Source organism: Neltuma alba, unplaced genomic scaffold (genome assembly GCF_004799145.2).
Source record: "Neltuma alba isolate B1F8T4 unplaced genomic scaffold, ASM479914v2 tig00012607_pilon, whole genome shotgun sequence".
Classification (NCBI taxonomy): Eukaryota; Viridiplantae; Streptophyta; class Magnoliopsida; order Fabales; family Fabaceae; genus Neltuma; species Neltuma alba.
The window spans coordinates 760001-780993 of record NW_021637052.1 but is presented as its reverse complement, the minus strand read 5'-3'; the positions used below and the strand labels follow the sequence as shown (position 1 = coordinate 780993).

Sequence of the window (20993 nt, the reverse complement as noted above, 5' to 3'; positions counted from 1 at the left end):
GAAGGAAAACAAAAGTAAAATTTCAAAGTAAGATTATTACCTTTCTAAATCAAGACAACTTTCCTTGCACGAATTTGTTGCCTTCTCCTTCATCAAATACTAGTGTTCCCAATCGCACAAACAAGTGGGGTTCCGGTGCTTGCAGAGTGGGCGAACAAGCTCAGTTTGTTTTTTCCCTTCTTTGTATTATCTGTCAATTTTAATCCTCTTAGCCGTGCTGATGTGGACTTATTAAAAAAAAAATTCTTAATCGATGTTAAGGGGTCCATTGGAATTGGGTTGGATTGCACTAAAAAAAATAGATGGTGGGTAAAATTGCATTGAAAAAAAGATTAGGGTGGTGGGTGCTCCTAAAAAAAAGATTAATCAACTAGTTCTTATATTAAGGAGCGGAAGTAATACTAACAAAAGGCATGCAATTATAAAAACGATTAAACTGCAAATTCATATCCAAAGAACGTTGGACACCTGTAAGGTTTTTTGTAAATTCCTACGTTGGAGTTTGTCATTATATTGGTAAAGGGGCATGAGTAGATTAAAAAATTAATTTAGTTATTTGTAATAAATAAGTGTTGTCTTTTGTTAAAATATCCTTGCTAATAAAGTGTATGGACTAAAACTACCATTATTATAAGGATTAACTTGAAGAAAAATATATAAATATGAGAAACAAAATGAATTAGAGTCATATATGTAAGATCAAAATAAAAATCAAATAAACTTTTATATTAAGGGCATGAAGTGGTATATCATAATAATTCTCTCCTCCTCGCACACCATTTTTAAACCACAAGAAATATTTTTATATGGTCATGAATTATAGGGACGTAATTGATCCTGAACAAACAGCATGCACCGTATTGATAATTGAGCGAAAATTAGGCTAATATATAAAGAACTCCCTTGAATTTTAAGCTGATTGCACATATCTCCTTTGACATATTGAAGTTTAAAATTAACTCCCTTAACTTTTTGTTTTTTTACCCATGAGGCCCTGCTGTTAGTTTTCCGTCAACTTACTAACTGAGACTGCCACATCATATTATAGTGAGAATTATGTGGCATCACATGTGGCTAATAATTTTGCCAACTTGAAAGACTGGTCAAAATGTAATTTTATCTCTATGGTTTTTTAGTTCAAGCCCTAGAAAGCTTCACACGAAGTGATTCTGGGAAAGACGAAGTGATGAAAACCCAAGAGCTCGTGTTTGTAGTTTCTGCCCCTAATGCCAAGAATTCAAAATCCCGGATGTGCGAGGTTGTCTTAGAAAATGATGACCCACTGAAGAAAATGATCTCAAAATCATCAATACAAGAAGAAATTTCATCAACCATAAAAGTTGCAACGTGGCCACAATTATGGATGTGGAAAAGGGTAAACAAGAGAGAGAGAGATATTTGGTGTTTTTTAGAATCTAAGTAGTGATTTTTGGTGTTGTGCATTTGGTTTCATCTTTTATGGAGAGGAGATACTCTGAGAAATTTGCAAACCTAGAAATGAAGTTGATGACTAATGCAACAAGAAGATTATAAGGTACTCACTTTGGAATTGTTCATGTCATCAGAGGAAGAAATCACAAACTTTGCTTCTTGGTCTTCGATTCCTCTGTCTTCTCCTAAATCACTGCGTCTTTCCGCAGCTAAAATATAAACAATCACAAAAACAAGAAGGATAGAATTACATTTTAGTCATTGGATATATAATTTTATTTCATGTTAAATGCCACATAATCCTCACTAATATGGTGTGGCAATCTTAGTTAACAAATTAACGGAAAAACTAACGGCAGGGGCTTTATGGCTTAAAAATAAAAAGTTAAGGAGGTTAATTTTAAAGTTCAATATATTAAGGGAGTTGTGTGCAATCAACTTAAAGTTTAGGGGAGTTTTTTTATACTTTGGCCTTTATTTTTTTACTCCAAAACATATGAGAATTAAAATGAATGTACGAGCAGGAGTGTGTGTATTTATATGAAGACACACGTTTCATTTAAACTTTTAATCAAAGTTAATTAATTTTTGAACTTTTAATCAAATTATGGGATGGGGTGTTGTGTATGAATATATGAGCACTAGAAATTAATAGTTATAGAGCAATAATCAAAATTTAACTGCCACTACAAAAAAATATCAAATTAGCCACGAAATTTAATAATGGAATTTCCATCCCTAATCAAAGTTAGCGATAAATTAGTGACGGAATTTAGTTAGCGACAGAATTTTTTTCCATTACTAATTCCACCGACACTAAATAGTTAGTGACAGAATTCAAAATTCCGTCACTAATTAGTGACAGACTACTGAGAAATTAGTGATGGGAATTAGTGACGAAAAATTTATGTCACTAATCTATTGGTAATTAGTGACAAATATCCCACAAAAATTGTCACAAAATAGTGATAGATTTGTGATGGAAAATTCCATCACTAATCTGTTGCTAAATTTTTTTTATTTTGTAAATTTAAAATACCATATAGCAAGCATTGATTGCCGCCACGTGTCATGTTTGTGACTACCACCTCATCACCGACTGCCACCTCACATTCCCTTCTCTCTCTCATGCTGCCATGTCATCCCCTCATCCACATCATCACCATGTGTCCATCACTGTGAGCCGCCATGTCATCAATGACTGCCACCTCACCAACTCATCTCTCCCTCATGTTGCCACATTACCTCTTCGTCCACGTCATTACCACGTGTCCATCATTATGATCCACTATGTCATCATCGGCACCACCTCAACTCCTCCTCTCTCCCATTGTCCACGTCATCACCATGTGTCCATCATTATGAGCCGCCATGTCATCACCTTGCCCACGTCATTGCCACATGTCTATCATTATAAGTTAGCATGTCATCGTCTTGTCCACATCATCACCACGTCACAAATTGAACTAATTTGTGAAGGAGTGTGGGTTCAATCTTAAAACCTCTTGCACGCGTATTGAAACCTTTATTAGTTGAGTTGAGAAACACTTATGAAATTTTTATGCAAAAATAAATATATATATATAAAATATTTCTAATAACAAATACAAATATATATAATAAATATTATATACATAATATTTATTAATCGAATCAGCAAAATTCCATAAAAAAATTAACAGCTATGCTTATATTCGAATCAGCAAAATTCTTATCTGGAATTATATATATACAATTTAATTTAACTAAAAGTTATTTTCTGCATTTTATTAAAATAAAAAAATATGCTAAGAATTTGAATTCAATCTTGAAAAACAATGAACTTATTATATATGCGCACAGATCTCAGATGTTTACTTAGTATATATATCTTCACCAAATATCAAGGGTTGTAAAATAAATTACAGTATCCGATCATTTCCTATTTTTATATGGTCATGAATTATAGGGACGTAATTGATCCTGAACAAACAGCATGCACCGTATTGATAATTGAGCGAAAATTATGAACGAAGCTTATTCAAATTATTCCAATCAAGTTTATGCGGAATAAGTTTTTTTTTCCCCAATACATCTACCCAAAAAAAAATGACAGATTTGAGACTGATGGGAAGCAAAAAGGCATATTTGAAGAGCCTGCAGTTGCAATTGGCGGTGAGGATAGAAATGTGAGTTTGATATCCAAAAGAAGACGAAACTCTGGAAACGTCTCTATCCAGTCCATGGCGCAAAATCGGAAGCTTGAGCTGATCAACCACGCGATTCAATGTCTTTCAGAAGAGAAGAGGAATCAGTTTCTTGACGCCAAAGACGACGATGCTGAATACCAACTCGCTCTTTCGCGACTTCTCACTGAGGTAAGATTCTGGATTCGAGCACTGCTTGTAGTTCTTTCATCCATTAAAACAGAGCTCTATTATTTTAATTCCTTCCGGTGGTGATGATTATCATGCCGATCATAATCAGTTTGGTTTCAGTCCTCATTTGTGTTGTTCGGCCACCTCCGATTTATAGACTGAGCTCCAAAGTCTCTACGACATATTGCTGGTTTGGCTCTTGCCCAATTTTGATTGTTCAATGGCATAGAGCGCAGTTTTAGATTTCTGATCCCTAAGTCTGATTGTTATCAATATATCCTCTTCATTAATCGCAGGCTGTTTGGCGCAGATGCGTTTATAGAATTCCCCATATAAATGGTGTCCTCGCTTTCAATTTCATGATTGATTTCGTATACAACTGGAGATCTTTTCTCTTAAGCGCATGAAAGATAGTTAAAGATTTTTCAAGAACACTTCACTTTCTGTTATAATATTCAGACCCCATTAAAACATATGGAAAATGCTGTACAAATAAAAATGAAGTTTCTCCCTAAACAAGAATGAAATCACAATCAACTATGTGCGGAAACTATTTAAAGAAAAAAAATCATGAAATTCAAGAAAAATTGTATAGTAGCTCGAATATCTTCCCTTGCCGAGAAATTCTTTGATTTGTGTTCAATCATGTTTATGCTCTGCTGTTTCATTGTGCTTGTCACTTGTTCAAAATAATGCTCCTTATCAATTTCCCTGCGAATTGGCCAAAGATTGGTGAAATTGGACGGAGATAGTGTACAGGCTTCTGAATGCTTGATGAGCTTTGTTCGGTCCATTAGTATTTTGCCTTTCCATCCATGCATATGATGGTTCTTGAATTCTTGTATAGTTCGCTCTTCATTCCTGGTGCAGTGTTTTGAATAAAATGGTGATTCATATGATGGCTAAATGGTTTGGAGATTGATGCACGCTACTGAACATGAAGAGACAACTGATATATACCCTTGCTCAAATAATTGACAGTTAGAAATGTCGAAAGGAGAAGGCGCGCTTGAGCAATCTGAAGCTTCTAGCCCCACAGAGATAGTACCTTCTGCAGCTGAAAAGGCAGAAAACAAGAATGTCAAAGTTGATGAAGTAGGTGAGAGATGTAGGGGAAATGATGATATAGTGAAAGAACTGAAGAATCTAAAAAGGCAGAATTTCATTACTCACTGTCTTCTTTCGGTCATGATTGTGCTCACTGTAACTTGGCAAATATCAGAGGCCTCTCTTGTTTTGAAAGTCAAAGATGGACTGAACCATCCATTTAGAGCCTTTGGAAGTTTGTTCACTGGGAAGTTTAAATTGCCAGATATGAATGGCCTACGTGCAGATGACAAAGATGACCAATCAGAATCTTCTGCTCTTCCCTCTCTCAAGATTCCAGATATGCCTCCCATGGATATTTCAAATTTAGGTTCCAATGATGAAGAATGAGACAAACCAGTTTTATTTTTTCTGGAAAACGTTGGAAAGATGAAAGTGGGACTAAATGGAGGGGACAAAAAATGACTAGTGGCTCTTCCTGTTCTCGCATGTCAATCAATTCAAGGAAAATTTTTCAAGTATTACGTGCATAAATGCAGACGATTGTTTCTTCGATTGTACTCATAAATTTGTGAAATGTAATGTTTTTCTCTGTTTGGTTGAACAATGGTGATGCGTGCAAACATTCGTTATAAATGGTAAATCCACTGTCTTTGGCATTGAACTTGTTGAAAAGGAGAAACTGCTATCAGGTATGGTTCGAAAGAGAAATCGAAACCCTTGTTATATGGATATGGAGATTCAACAAAGGTGAAAATAGAAATATGCATTAAATTCTTACCCTTCTTTTAAAAAAAAAAAAAAAAAATCACTAGCCATGTCCGACTTCAATTTAGGAAGAAATTATTGACAGTTCGACTTCGACCTTAACCGAACTTGGCATGTGGAAGATAAATGCACAACACATCATCTTGCTTGACCTTGGAACGCAACAGTTTAGAACATGTCATCATCATCACCATCATCATCTATTTTGAGGGAAAAATGTTTAGTACGAAAAAGCATGGAAGAAAGTGGTACAAAGAAACGAACAGACCAGAAAGCAAAAGCTGTAGCAGAAGAGAATAAAAGGACCACTAATGATGGCAAATCTCCCATATTCTTCGTCCGCAACATATGAAACAGTTCTGCACAGACAGTTTCAGGCATCATGACAGTATAATTGCAAAGCTTTTTTAACAGTGAGAGCTTCCAAGGCAAAAGCTGAGGTACAAGTGACCTTCCAAAAGCTAACAAGATAACCCATGTAACTTTTAACAACCATTCCAATACCAGCTTTACCAGAAGAGCCATTACAAGAACCATCAATTATAATCTTCAATTCACCTTCCGAAAGTCCTGCCAAACATGAGCTTCGTGACACTGTTCCTTTTTGTCGCGATTAATATTACTGCTCTTCCAGGATCAACTTTGTTACCGTTAAAAACACAAGCATGTCTCTCCTTCAAATTATCCAACCCATCCAAGCAATAAAGGCCCCGCGACCTTCATCTATCACATTATTGATTAGCACATTAGTGAGCCACTTTGCAACGCTGGCAATGGAGTATGTTCTGACATTTAGGAACAAAGGACTCATGCCATAGGGAAAACTGATACATCGCAAGCAAAGCACTGCCCTTGAGTAAGGAAATCAAGGTTTAATTGTAGCAATCAAGCAGAATGAAAACATCAATAACACCATATATAATTATAAACCAATTTGGTAGAGGCAGAATATTCCAATACTTTGGGTCCGGATCTCATATATGAGACAAGGAGATAAAAGATAAAAATATCAGGTACCAAGTATCTAGAACAATTTATCCTTAAAAATATTTTAACAAATCAAACAGAAATATCTAAATAGAACACAAGCGTTCAACACAAACAACCAAAAAAAGGACCCATTTCGATTTCAAGTGCCCAAGCTCCAAAGTGAAGCCTATCAGGCAAACTTCTTCAATGGCCTTTCAGGTCACATCGCACAGTCTACCTTCATGCGTAATTCAAACGGAATACGTCATTCAACACATAGTAGCTTCCCTGTGGGGTTGGTATCAAATGGAACATCTGAAAGCACAAGAGAAATTGGTCAATATAAATAAATACAGAAATTAAGGAACTAGCAAACAAGAAGAAAGACGAGAACAAGCCTGAAGGAGATACACGCTCTGGGACAATAAATATCTCTTAAGTTTAAATAAAATACCAACAAATCATATTTGAACTATTCAAAAAAGATTGGCTACTCATTGATATAGATAAAGAACTACACAAAAATTGATTATAACACAGCCAAAAGTTGTCACCATTTGCTATTAGTATTTAGCAGCACCAAATGGAGACTGAATGCAATACTTGCAGATGTGCTAGGCTGATATCCAGCACAAGAGCAAGTATCACATGATTCATCTAGAGAGGCAAAATATTTTGAGTCGAATTTAAAAAATACTTGAAACATTCTTAATGCAGGTCCCATTTCGGTTAAAGGACACACAAGTCACTTCAACATGATAGTACATGATTCATCTAGAGTTGGCATGATAATCCATTACTGAAAGATATGCATACATATATATAAATATATATATCAGACACATCGGTCACCAAAGTGCATGTAAACAAATAAATAGTAATACTAAATAACCTCTATTTGCACACTTCAGCCCCTCGATAGCCAACTCACTTTGTATATCCTCTCTCACAGTCTTCTTGGAGAAGTCTTCAGGTCCTCTCCCTGTTTCTTCTTCAATTTTTTCCCACCCTCTCTCCTTTAGTTCCTTCATCTCTTACTTCTTTAATGCCATGGCTCCATCTCCTATTTTCTTCTAAATTCCATCTATTCCCATCAGTTTATTTATTCTCATTACCCACATTTATTGGGATGCACCAGGATAAAAATTACTACCATGATAGAAATTTTATATTATCATTATCAAATATCATTAGTGACTAAAAAGAGAAAGAAATGAGAAAAGGGTTTCTAATAAGAGGGGCAAACTTAGAATATTAAAAAGCTAGTATGAATAGTTTAGTCAATATTAGACATAATATCCCCCCCAAAAAAAAAACCCCAAATTTGGAGGGGAGGAGAAAGAAGAGAGGGGAGCACTAAAAGACAAACTTCTTCCCTCCCCTCCCCTCCATTTTTCCCAACCAAACACACTTATCCCCTCCCCTCAACAACCCTCAAACCAAACAGAGCCTAAGGTGTACAGCCTGTTCTTTCGATATGTGTGGTTAATTTACTTGTCTTTTCTACAAATGTTGAATTACAAAATTATGTGCACCAAAGCAGCTGCGGTGTACTGTGCAGTGTGCACCAAAGCTTCTATCACAATAAGCCACGCTCCACTGACCACATACTATCCAATAACAATCCCACACATCATTAGTTCCATTCATAACAATTCTGAGAACAAAGGGAACAAGCAAACAAAAATGCAACAATAACTAAAAGCAATATATGGCCCCTGACGTATCCCACCAAAATCAAATGGCGTTATTAAACAACGAGTTTCAAATTATCTGAAAAACAAGGAGTAACACGTAACAACAGGGGAAGGAACTATACAAGTGAAAAATTTTAGATCTCAAACAGCATAAAGTAACCACAAGCAAAAACTGATCCAGAACTATAAGCCAGAAGTGTAGGACAGATTAATATGAAGGACTGGACAGTATGATTTAGGGTAGATCCAGTACAATTATCCAAAAGAGAGACTAAACTTATAAGTCGGGAAACACATATCGACAGTGATCAGGCACAGGCTACAAATTCATGAATCATCGTATCCAAAAAAAAAATCGAATCGGACCATTCAGGAACCGACCCAACCCGATCAAGTAGAAATGACAACAAAATGAAAAACCCTAACGGGAGAAATCTGAAACAAAGCGAGAAACAAACCTGGCTGAACTTAAGGGCGTGCTGTTCACCGGCAAGCTGGAGGTTACCGCTGACGAAGACAAGCATGCCGCCGTTGACGCCGGAGGGCTGGCAATCGACGGTGGTGATGCTGTGCTGGCACTGCTGGAAGGGGAGACTAGTGAGCTTGGCAACGATGTTCTGAGAGCCTTGGATCTTCTGGCCTTCGAAGGTCAACATAGAGCCATCCTGATAGAGATTGGCGAGGCCGGCACGGTTGGTGTCGAAGGTGGAGTAGTAGTGCTCCACGAATGCCTTGGCCAAAGCGTCTGGATCCATCTGACGATCACCGCCTCCACACTTCCCGTCCTGCGCTTAACGCTCACGCTATCTCCCAAATATGCCCCACTGCGATTATACTGCTCTCTCTATGCAAGGGGTGGGCGCCAGCGAGTACGACATGGGCATGAACTAGGGGTTTTTATATTCTTTAATCATTAATTAATTAATTAATTATAAAGTTAATCATTGCGATAATTTTAATTATAATATCGCCCTTATCGTGCTGTTATATTATGTATCGTCCTCATCAATCATCGTCAAAAAAGAGAAAAAACTGATGGCCCAAAAAAAAAAAGTGGGAAAAAATATTGTGACTCCTTTGGGGGCGGAAAAGAAAAGAGGCGAAAATAAAATCGAACTCGTCGACAGCAGGGTTCGAACCTGCGCGGGCGGAGCCCAACAGATTTCAAGTCTGTCTCCTTAACCACTCGGACATATCGACGGAGTGAGGCGAGTGGGACTCTATTAATACAAGACATATATTCAGTCTTTGGCCTTCCTCCATATATCCTTCGGGTTATGAAAAATGCGTTTCTTATGAAAATTTTTCATCATTTTTCATACGGGTTCAAGATGTAAGAAGGCCTTCGGTCAAAAAAAAAAAAGATGTAAGAAGGCCTCATTTATTTATTTTAACAAGTTTAAAATTTTAAAAAAGTACTCCTCTTACTCTTAATATAAGACCTATTTAACTAATTTCATTATATTAAAAAAATTAAATGTGTTAGTTAATTAGAAGAAATATAATATGTTTTTCTCTCCCTTATTTATTTGATTATGGTTGAAAGAGTTAAAGGCAATTTAGAAAAAATTGATAAATAGGACCAAAATCAACTCAATAATTAGGTTTTATTTTAAGGATTAGAGGAGTAGTTTTTAATTATTAAACCAGTATATTACGTAGTTAACGAGGAACAATAAATTGTCAGACAAAATTTATAAATAACTATTAGTCAAAACAAAATTTGTAAATGACAATTAGTCAAAAGGTGGCTTGAAGCCTATTAGTGTTTGGGCTCAAAACATGAGGTTAATAACCTACGTTTAGTCCCCACCTAGTTTGAATTCTTATTCTTATCCCTGATTTATTAGCTTTTCCTGTTTGAAATCTTTAGAATATCGACTCATTATTCTAATTCCGAGTGATCTTATCCGTTCCTTGTATCTATTTAAATAGCAGTATTCCATGATATATACTCCTTCGGTCCTAATTATAAGACCCAATTGACTTATTTGAGGAGATTAAGGAAGTAAGTTAAGTTGGTTATTTATAATAAATAACCAACTTAGAAATAAGTGTTGTCATTCCTAAAATATCCTTGCTAATTAAGTATATTGGCTAAAACTATCATTATTAGAAGGATTATCTTGGGAAAAAATGTATAAATATAAGAGACAAAATGGATTGGGGTCTTATAATTAGGACCAAATAAAAGTCATGGGGTCTTATAATAAGGACCGGAGGAGATAATCTTTACATCAAACAATTCTCATAATACCATAGCTTCAGTTCCATAAACATAATTCAGTTCAGTTTTAGCCTCAATACTACAGGGCCCTTAACACCGACGATTAAGGGAACTAGGGATTGATACCGAACACACCATTCGGCTTGATTGCTGCAACCCCATTTTCCATCACCATCCTAAATGAATAGGCAAAACTGCATTTAGTGGGCAACCAGCATTTGCTTATGTTATAGGAAAAGGCAAGTACAGCTACAGAAGTCAAATGTCACTAATACCGAATTTGCTAGTTGGGAGGCACAGGATTCGATGGTGCTGGTTGATCACCTCAATGACCACCGACATAAGCAGCCATTTTTCCTTCTTCTAACCGGCTCAACAGGCGTGGGAGGTAGCGAGAGGCATGTTCACCTCCATCAAAAAATAGAGCTACAGTTCTTGTAATGGAGTTTTCTTCATGATTTTAAGAAGAATAGTCTCTGTTATTCAATGCCACCCTAACTTGTTTGTTAAGTGACAGCAACTTTACATGTATAACAAGTATGCGTGGAGGTATCCTGGAGATGCAGCCATGGATGTGAAGAAAATAAAAGAAGAGAAAAGAATTTTAAGTTTCTCCTTGGTCTAGATGTTGCGTTCGAAGAAGTAAGAAAGAAAATATAAGTATGAATGATTTTCCACTTTCACGTGAAGTTTTCTTCATACTTGGGAATGAAGAAAGTCAAAGGAAGCTCACCTCCAGATCCTAGCGAAGTGCAACCCAATGCATTACTATCAAAAGGGATCACCCCAATTTCAAGACAAATCCAAGCAAAGCGAGTGGTGTGACCACTATTAGAAGGGCATATTTGACAAGTTCATTGAAAATTACATGGTGAACCTCCAAAAACGGGTAAGAAAGAGACCAGATTATACTAGGGAACTACTGAAGGCAAAAATGAAGCAGATTTGAACAAAGATGAGGTAGAATTGCTTAGAAAAACTCCGGAGAAACATGATTCCCAAGGGGAGACAATAGCTTTAGGTCATATTACCCCCACAAATAAAACAATCCTTGCTCTCAAAACTAATGTACATCACCATGTTCTGTGAATTGTTGATTATGGATCATATAACTAGTAATCAAGATTTACTTAAAAATAAGACGATGCACTATGAAGTTAGTCATTTATTAAAAAAAAAAGTTTTGATTTTTCTAAAGTATCTATTTAATTATTTTTCATTGGAAACTACCTCTTACGCTTTGTTTGATATGGGTTTTTTTTGAAAGGGAAGGAAGGGGAAGCCTCTCCTCTTCTTTGGCTGGTATATTTTTTAAGGAAGAGAAGGGAGTTGCTTCCTTCTCCTCATTTGGTTGAGATAATTTTTAAACAGGGAAGAGGTTCTCCTTCTCTTCTAGCCTCCCCTCCAAAAATATAATTTTTCAAGGAGAGATGAGAGATAAAATTTTATATTCCCAAATTAACCTGAATAAAATATTTTAATTCATCTCTTACCTTTTGGAGTTTTCAACCCTCTTATTTTTCTACGCCCTAATCTACTATGCCCACACCCCAAGAAGCTGCCGCGGCACAATTGAGTTTATCAATCGTCATCTTCTTCTAAGCTTCAAATAATAAATAGTCATAAATAATTTTTATTATAGCAAGTCAAAGTTGGTAAATTGTATTATACATATTTATATCTTGGCAAAATAGAAAAGTGAAAAAATTCATTTTAATTTTATAAGGTTAAAATAGTCAAATTTTGATTAGCTTTCCTCCCCTCCCCTTCCAAACCAAACAAGATATCATTAAAATTTCTCTCCTTCTCTCTCCTTTTTATTAAAATCCCTACCCTCCAACAACAGGGGTTAGGTCTAGCGGAAGAGGCTAGTCCCTCACAATGTGACGAACCAAGGTTCGAATCCCCGCTGGGAGAGATGCCCACATTTAGTGCCCGACAATGCTTCAAATAGGATTGCCTTCAATAAGAAGATACTTATGCTTTAGCCAAAAAAAAAAAAATCTCTACCCTCCTCTTTCTTTTCATCCCCTTCCCTTCATTAAAATCCCTCCCTTTTCTTTCCCTCCGTTGAGCCAAACACAGCATTAATGAATATTTTATAACATATGCAAGGAGACTTTGGAAAAAAAAATTATAAATTTGAGAGACAATATATCTTTTATATTTATAACTTTTAAAAAAACTTCTACTGGCTCATAAATAGGAACGGAGTCCAGAAGTGATATTTCTATAGCATCAATCAATATTCATTATAAAATATAAAATTTATAACAAACCATAATAATAAGTGATGCTGCGTATAATCAGTATCCGTTTGGATGACAACCCAGAATCAAGCTTAACAAGCGGATCAAGGTGCTGCTCAAAAAAAAAAAAAAGGCAGGCGGATCGAGGGTTTACTTTCATACCAATTTCGCGTAAAACCAGATCATTTTCATAGCTTTTTTCCCCTCATTCTCAATTTATTTCCCTCCATTTCCATCCAAACAAAAGCTTGGAAAAATAAAAAGTTATCACCCACGTTGATTACACGTAAAGATAAGTTAAAAGGGCTTTTCATTCACCTCAACTGTTTGCAACATGCCGTTGCTAGTGGCACGTGAAAATGAAATATACATAATAATAATGATGGTTGTCTGTACGGCATCTCCCTAAGCTTGTTGCTCATCAGAATGATACTGTTAGTCAAAAAGCAAGAGAACAAATTCAGAGGGATTTTGAAACTGAGAATTTACAGATTGACCCCAGAAAAGGTCGATTTACTCAACTAATATACAGCGAGGGATGGAAACTCCGGCTGTGTTAAGAGCAACTGAATAGAGTCATGATCATGAATCTTCCACTCCTCTGTTGATCAGAAGCTAATTGATCACTGCTAATAAATATACACATACATCAGAACTCCCAGGACAGAGACTCCCCAAAAGAACTGTCATTTTTTATTATGACACGCTCAAGATGTGACCCCCAGAACCTGTATTCCCCGGTATTTTACACCCGACCCGATTCCTCGATTCTCCGTGGACCTTGTGCTCAATGGAAGCACAAGGGAGAACCAACAGGTTTCCATACCACAACAACCACCAATTCAAACTCAATTTCAATCAATCAAACTTTGGCTCCTATGTACACTCCCTGCCACGAAGGAAAAAGCAAATTTTAAGCCATGAATCTTCATGCACATCAAAAAGACAATGGAACAGATGATTAAAAATGCAGGGCAGTCCATTCCACAGTTCAGGATTGTCACTCTTTTTTCCCACAAACAATCAATTGCTTCACCCTCTTTCCGTCAGTTTGCTTTCTTCAGTCTCTTGTGGAAGAAAACCATCAAACTTTCAATGTAGAGAACTATAGTTTTCATTGGCCATCATTGGGTAAATGGAGAACTTACTGTCAGGAAACTTCTGAAACTATTTACAGGCTTGTAAGTGTCCTGGAAAACAGGCAGCAATGCGTCCATTGCAAATCGTCTGATTTTCTGAATGTTATTCTCTCATGAAGTGGATTGGAAACACCGTGAAACTTCCCGATAAAGCTGCTCAGCTTCAAATGGTTTCGAAACATATCCATCCATTCCACACCTTAGGCATTCCTCATGCGTTGCCTGAATCACGTCTGCAGTCATAGCCAAAATGGGCATGTGGCAGTTTGAATTATTCTCCAAGGTCTCCACAGGGACTTCTCCTCTGTTTACAGGCAGTTCTCCTCTGCTTACACGTTCCATCTCCCGAATCCTCCTGGTAGCTTCAAACCTGTTGAAACAAGGTTTTACATTAGCAAATAATGTAAAAGTTAAATATTGTATTATCATTCATTGTAAAAGTAATAAAATTAGAGGATAGACAATCAATATTTTCAGTTTAATTACAAAGTCACATCTACTAAGAAACAGTTCTGTTGTTGCATACCCATCCATTTCTGGCATTTGAATATCCATAAAACAGGCATCAAATTGATGGGGCGGCTCCAGCATAGAGATGGCATCTTGTCCACTGTTAACACAGACCACATCAGCTCCATACTTTTTTAAAGCACCAGCTGCCACTGTTCGGTTCACACTATTGTCGTCTACAATAAGGATTTTTCTCCCACGCAAAAGATGGCGGAGAGACAAACTTGGAAGCTCCCCATTTCGAGGATTCCCCCTGTTCCCCACACCCATGGCTCGCTGTAATGTAGCAGCAAGCATGCTTGCTCTCAGAGGTTTTACAATGACAGTTGGACTATTGACACCAAATGTTATGGAACTTGTTCTGGAAGAGCTACTAGAATTAACAAGAACGAACAGATTTGGAGGAACCCTACGATCAATTTTCCTCACGTTACTGATAAACTGAGATGAAACACCAGAATCTCTATCCCAGACTTCGTGTTCAACTAAGATCATATCGACATTGCTTATGACAGACAAACCTTGATTTAAATCCGAAGCTATTTCAACATGAATGCCAAGCCGTTTAATGTGATATCTCAACACTTTAGCTCTGACAGGTTTAGGGTCTATAACAAGTGCGGTCATGCCCTGAAATTCTGAGGATGCAAGGTGAGGTTGGTTGTTAATTTGCTGAGTTTGACCCTCAGTTGAAATAGGGGATTCATTGGTGAAGACAGCAGTAAATGTGAAAGTAGATCCAATCTTTGGAAAGCTCACAAATCCAATTTCCCCGTGCATGAGGCCAACCAGGCACTTGCTGATGCTCAGCCCAATGCCTGTTCCCCCATGTTTCCTGGAGACAGACGGACCAACCTGCATGAATGGGGTAAAGATGCGGGATTGGGCTTCTTGAGGAATTCCTTCGCCTGTATCTTCAACAGATACAATGAGAGTAATGCGATCAGAGGAGGAAGATGAGAAAGAACCCAGAGGTCCTTCTTGACTGACAGAATTGAATCCTTTCCAACTTTGACATCTATCAGCAACAGGAAAGCCACTCAGGGTATTCTTTGATGTTGCAACTTCGATTGAATTGACAACTTCCTCAATAAGATGGACAGTGACAAATATGTGCCCTTTCTCTGTGAACTGCCAAAGAATTACCAAATCAGATTCCATTATGAGCTGTGAAAAAACACTTCTCACTTTAGCTGATAACTACAGTTGGCTGGAACAACGGAAAAGCAAGTTCATTTTTTAAAATATTTTATGAAATTATATTAACTGATTAGGAAATGACTATGGTAGATCTCTAAATAAATTTCATTCCACCCATTTTATCCCATGAGGAATAGGACACTTCTTTTTGAAAAAAAAAAAACCAAGGTACCAGAATAACTTTACATTATAACAGGGAAGCAATTTTCTGCAAAACAAAAAATGCGAAGAAGTTTGATAAAATCTAATGATGCATATTTTCTTCTCTCTATAAATTTTCTTTTGGTACAGCCAAGACATACCTTAATTGAATTGCCCATGAGATTTGTAATTATTTGCCGAAACCTTCCTGGATCACCCACAAGCTGTTCAGGAACCTTATCTGAGACATACGCTGCCAACTGTTCTTCCAAAAAAAAGAAATCAGGAAGAGCTGACTAACAACGTGAAGAAAGTTCAACCACAGAAAGCCAAAAAAAAAAAAAAGATTATTACCTCTACTCCCTTCTCTTGAGATTTCTCAGAGAATAGTGACAACACATCATCCAAAACTGCTCGTATGTCAAATAGCACTGCCTCAAGCTCAAGCTTACCAGATTCAATCTTTGCCTGGTCCAAAACCTCATTTATAAGCGACACTAGAGCTCTTCCACTACCCTGTGCAGTTCTGACATATTCTTTCTGTGTTACATCTAGATCTGTGTCCATAAGCAAGTGCAACATTCCTGGATGTTCAATTTTAGAGTGAGGTCAGTACTCGAATCAGAAGCTTCAATTTGTCTGATGTTCATTTGGAACCTTGGCAATTTAAGACAAGTCTAAGAAAGAGTTTTTAGCTACTTACCAAGAACACCATTCATTGGCGTTCGGATCTCATGAGAAACGGTGGCCAGAAACTGCAGCATCAATATTTGGTTAGTCCTCCTCAAACAGTACAAATATGAAGCCTTGAGTTGTTACAAAGAAAATGGGATCACAAACCTGGGATTTTGCAACATCAGCTGCCTCGGCTCGTTTTTTAAGTTCCATCATCTCACGGTAATCATCCTCCACCTTAGCAATTCGATTCACAGTAGCATGAAAAATATGACCTACAAGGAGCGCAATAACAAGGATGCCAATTGATGTGGCTATTGCCAACCAGGGCCATGGAGGTTTCTGTTTGAACCTGTGCCAGAATCCATAGTTCATATATTTAGATGACTTCCACATTTCAATTATTGCAATAAACAAATAAGTTAGACATTGAGACTAGCAAACCCTGAAAAAAAGGGAACAGCAAAATTAAAAAAAAAAAACAACACACACACAGTTTGGTAGTGCTAATGGCAAAACCTCATGAGACTCAAGAATCTCACATCATCTTATGTGGGTTAATCTCGTCACACTGGATATAATTTTTTTAAATTCTAAAGAAGCATCATCATGCTAAAAACTATGCCTGAGAGCAAGAAGTTATAAAGACATCAGACTCCTTGTGCATCGTATCCGTTACCTGCAGTGCATCTCATGCTTCCGAAAAGGATCTCCAAAGTTCAGGGAACTAACATGATAGAATCCATCATCTGATACGTTTGAACCATACATTGGAATAGGGTGGGTATGATTAGTAGTATCATACACATTAACAATCACAGTTTGCTTGCTAGCTAGTTGTTGAAGTAATTTTTCAACCAATGACTCAATATCAAAGACGCCACCAAGATACCTGCAAAACAGTGGCTAAACGTTAAAGCTCTCCCTAACATAAACAGCATGCATGAATTGTGTATTCACTGAATTTTAAAGCAAAAATAAGTCACCCAGCAAAGCAGCTTAGTTACTTCAGAACTAAACTTACCAATGAAAATAAGCTATGTTGATGTTCAAAAATTTAACAACGTCAGATCCCAATAAGTTCTTAAATTCACACGTACCCATTTGTTGCTTGAATCCTTTCATTTGGGGTTGCATTTGATGGAAGATCTGTGTTGTAAACTGCAAAGGTGAGGATAACTCCAAGATGATTTGTTTTGAGCAGCCTAAAAGGAGCAGTTAAAACTCCTTTCCCTAACTCTCTAGCACGCAAAACATTTTCACGATCTTCCTGTTCATGACGAAGCCAGTAAGACTCATAACTCAAAATGTAGTCGACATAGATGTAATTGAAAAAAGGAGTAGCTGAGTGAAATTCACGAAAACAGAGATTATTCATGCATATTATTATTTTCCAAAAAAGTAGTCCCACTGAAATAAGCAATACCAAAAGAAAATGAGCCCTGGCAAAATGGGAGGGAGCATTAAACGTGGAATGGTTTAAGTGTACTTTTGACACGTAAAAACACAAATTTAACAAACGCTTCAGAAACATTATCAGAGAAGATGCAAAAGAAACCCACCTTTCCGGACAGCACATCAACAGAAATGACATGGGAAATGGTTTCCTGTGCAAAAACGACAGGAGCATATTCTTCTCGAACTGGGGAAGGCTCCAATGCCTCAGGGGCATAGTCATCCTCATGAATGGGGTTCTGCTCAAGGGTATCCATCCTCTTAATGGTCCAACCTTGTTGCTTCTCGAATTGTTCCCTTTCAGAATGAAGCACCCTCACAGCATAAGCAACACCACTAGTAAGGGGCCTCTCAAAAGCAGTTCGCTCTGTGTACCTAGCAAATGTTCTCTGTGGGTTTTTAAAGTTAGAGTTTAGAATGATTTCCTCACAAAGACAAAGAAAAACACCAGATCTTACCCCGGCTTACGCTCAATTAACCATGTTAATCACTGGTAGTGAACTGGGAGATAGTGAATTGAGATCTAGTTACCTGATCGATGGCAGAAGGGGACTTGGCATGGTGGAAGGTTGAGATGAGTATTGACATGGCTTGGATATGGTTCATACTAACATTAAACTGATCCTGAAGCATCCTAGCCCTTTCATCACACATGCTTGCCAGAGTCTCTTTCCTCTTCTCAGTAGCTTGCAAGGTCATGAAGAGGAAGATCCAAAAAGATACCACGACCCAGCCCAGTACCCATATCAGCAAAAGCTTTCTCCACAGAGTTCTCCGAACTTTCTTGGACCCAATACACTGGTAGTAGTGTTGATGAATTTTACGACTATTGCCTGAGATCTTATCCCACCACTTGAGCCACATCTTGCCGCCGCCACCAAGAAAACCAACCTCGGTTTCCATAATTCCTCCGTTGTTGAACCAGTTCATGTATATGATTGATACAATCCAGCAACACAGCGCCAAAAGTAGATGCCCCAACTTTAGGCCAAATCCAACTACATAGAGCAAACTCATCCACAACAGTAACCAACACAAGGTAACAAGAAACAGTTCCAGGAGGCACTGGATACGACTTCGAGCTAATTCCAGGTAGTCTAGCGAGAGAACCACTGTCAAATCCAGAGAATCTAGCCCGTTTAAAGCTAGTAAACAGAATTCTCGACCAGTGACTGCGAGAGGTGGATATCGAAACAGGAAAATTGGGCAAGAACAACGCTAAGCACCTCTCAATCCCAGAAAACAAGTGGGTTTCAAAGGGGAAACAAAGATGTGCTTTAAAAAGATGCTGTCTTATCCACCGGAATAGACTCAAATTGAGAATGCAAAGGGAATACAGAAATTTGAGGCAGATAAGAAACTCAAATAGCCCTTAAAGAATCAAAGAATCGCCCAAGATTCTGAGTTTCTAATTCTAAACAGAAATTGATGTTATCCTGTCAGCTACCAACCAAGACGCAGAACAGAAAAAAGAGGCCAGAAGTTACCCATAAAGATTCTATCGTAGTAATCAAATCTGAAATTATCATCACAAAACGAGAGAAATCTAGCTTCCTCAAATTCCTAAACCCAACAGAAGCTCCCGATTGCTGAAGGTTTTACTGAACCACCGGTAAGCAACCCAGTAAGGATTTACGCAAAGTAGCACTAGAAAGATCAAAGAGCACCGTGTGATAGCTGATGTGAGGGAAAATGAAGCTAAAAGCAACCAATTCACGGACATGTAAAGAGGAAGTGAGTCTACGAGAGAAGTTTGGGTAGAACTAGAAGAACATGGTGGTAAAATAGATTTGTTGCAAAGGCCATTATCTGTATTCAAACTCTCCACTTAAAAAAGTAAATAACAATAAGGAATGATAGGGTCATAAGTAATATTTTAACCATCGATGATGATCGATGATTGATAATAAATAAATAAAAATTACATTTAAAACAACAAATGGTTGAGAAATTGCAAAATTTATTATTCAAATGTACCTTAACCTGTTTACTAAAACCATCCTGTAAATCTTTTTCAACTATACATTACGATTCTTAATATAAAACTCCGTTTAATTTTTAGTTTGGTCCTAATTATAAGATTCCAATCCATTTTGTCTCTCATATTTATGTTTTTTTTTCAAGATAGTATTTCTAATAATGATAGTTCTAGCCAATACACTTAATTAGTAAGGATATTTTAGGAATGACAACACTTATTTATTACAAATAACTAACTTAACTTACTTTCTTTAATCTCTTCAAATTAGTCAACTATGTCTTATAATTAGGACTGGAGGTAGTATAATTTATCTTTAACCATATAGAAAACAAAAAATATTCTATAAATCATAAAATCTAACACAATTGACATTTAGCTGATTTTTTTAAATATTTAGTTTGGAATTCGATTTCTAACGAAGTGTATAGAAAGGATTTCGTGACCAGCATTAAAATCTCCGCAAAAAATTTATAATATGAGAGGATTAATCACTATAATTGGTAATGAATACCTTAGATCCAACCCAAAAAAAAAATAAGTGACACATATTTAAATACCTATGGGTAATAAATTTGAGAACAGAAGGATTTCCAGCAACTTTTTTTTTTGTTGAAAAATAAGTGAAATAAATTAGGGGGGCAAAAAAGGTATAGTGGCGCACAGCAGAAATGAGTGCTTTTCTCAACTTTCCTTTGTGTTCACATCCCTATCCATCCAGTGCCAGAAGACAACTCCCACACGCTAAGTCGTTAACCCGATGCGTTCGTGTGTATGGGCTGTATTTTTCAGTGGACAAAAGTACCCTTTGCATGAACCCAAAATTACGGGAATAAACACCCCACTTCCGGGTGGAATGGCATCAGATACCCCGTACTTTTCCAATATTGCCATGTGAGGACCAAGAGTCAAAAGAGTAGGTAAAGAAGCTCAAGCACGCATGATTGTAACCTCTCAAGGTGTTATTTATCTTTTCCTTTCTTCTTTTTTTTTATTTTTTTTATTTTTTTGTTTTTTCCCTTTTCCTCCTTGGAATCTTTACCACTGTTCAAGCTCTCCTGGCCTTCTCCTCCGTCCATTGAACATTCCTCACTAGCAGAATTAACAATTAATTGCTTAAGGTGATAAGCTGAAGATGGTGATGATAATG

General features: G+C 37.0%; 3 protein-coding genes and 1 non-coding gene across 6 annotated transcripts; 1 reads left to right on the top strand and 3 right to left on the bottom strand.

Annotated features, from left to right (window-relative positions):
• The first annotated feature begins 3538 nt into the window (after window positions 1-3538).
• On the top strand, window positions 3539-5245 carry LOC114729139 (uncharacterized). Its single transcript, XM_028916106.1, has 2 exons — window positions 3539-3788; window positions 4770-5245. Exons 1-2 carry the CDS (start codon window positions 3654-3656, stop codon window positions 5223-5225), a joined length of 591 nt encoding a protein of 196 aa, XP_028771939.1. The 5' UTR covers window positions 3539-3653; the 3' UTR covers window positions 5226-5245.
• Window positions 5246-6482: 1237 nt separating this feature from the next.
• LOC114729140 (nuclear transport factor 2B) lies at window positions 6483-9128 on the bottom strand. The gene is made up of 2 exons (XM_028916107.1): window positions 8728-9128; window positions 6483-6887 (listed from the first exon to the last, which is right to left on the bottom strand). The coding sequence occupies exons 1-2, from the start codon at window positions 9022-9024 to the stop codon at window positions 6813-6815; spliced, it is 372 nt and encodes a 123-aa protein (XP_028771940.1). The 5' UTR covers window positions 9025-9128; the 3' UTR covers window positions 6483-6812.
• Window positions 9129-9387: 259 nt separating this feature from the next.
• TRNAS-UGA (transfer RNA serine (anticodon UGA)) lies at window positions 9388-9469 on the bottom strand. Its single transcript has one exon. It is a non-coding gene; the product is annotated as a tRNA-Ser (tRNA).
• A 3569-nt stretch (window positions 9470-13038) lies between these two features.
• LOC114729129 (histidine kinase 3) lies at window positions 13039-19631 on the bottom strand. Of its 3 annotated transcripts, none has more exons than XR_003738713.1 (11): window positions 18397-18882; window positions 17973-18254; window positions 17511-17680; window positions 17090-17302; window positions 16576-16762; window positions 16439-16490; window positions 16090-16319; window positions 15897-15995; window positions 14411-15525; window positions 13782-14254; window positions 13039-13634 (listed from the first exon to the last, which is right to left on the bottom strand). XR_003738713.1 is itself a non-coding variant. In XM_028916092.1 (10 exons), the coding sequence occupies exons 1-10, from the start codon at window positions 18880-18882 to the stop codon at window positions 13996-13998; spliced, it is 3093 nt and encodes a 1030-aa protein (XP_028771925.1). In that variant the 5' UTR covers window positions 18883-19631; the 3' UTR covers window positions 13039-13995. The 3 variants fall into 3 exon arrangements, 1 of the variants encoding a protein (XP_028771925.1); XR_003738712.1 differs by having other exon boundaries at window positions 13894-14254; XM_028916092.1 differs by having other exon boundaries at window positions 13039-14254; window positions 18397-19631.
• Between the last annotated feature and the right edge of the window lie 1362 nt (window positions 19632-20993).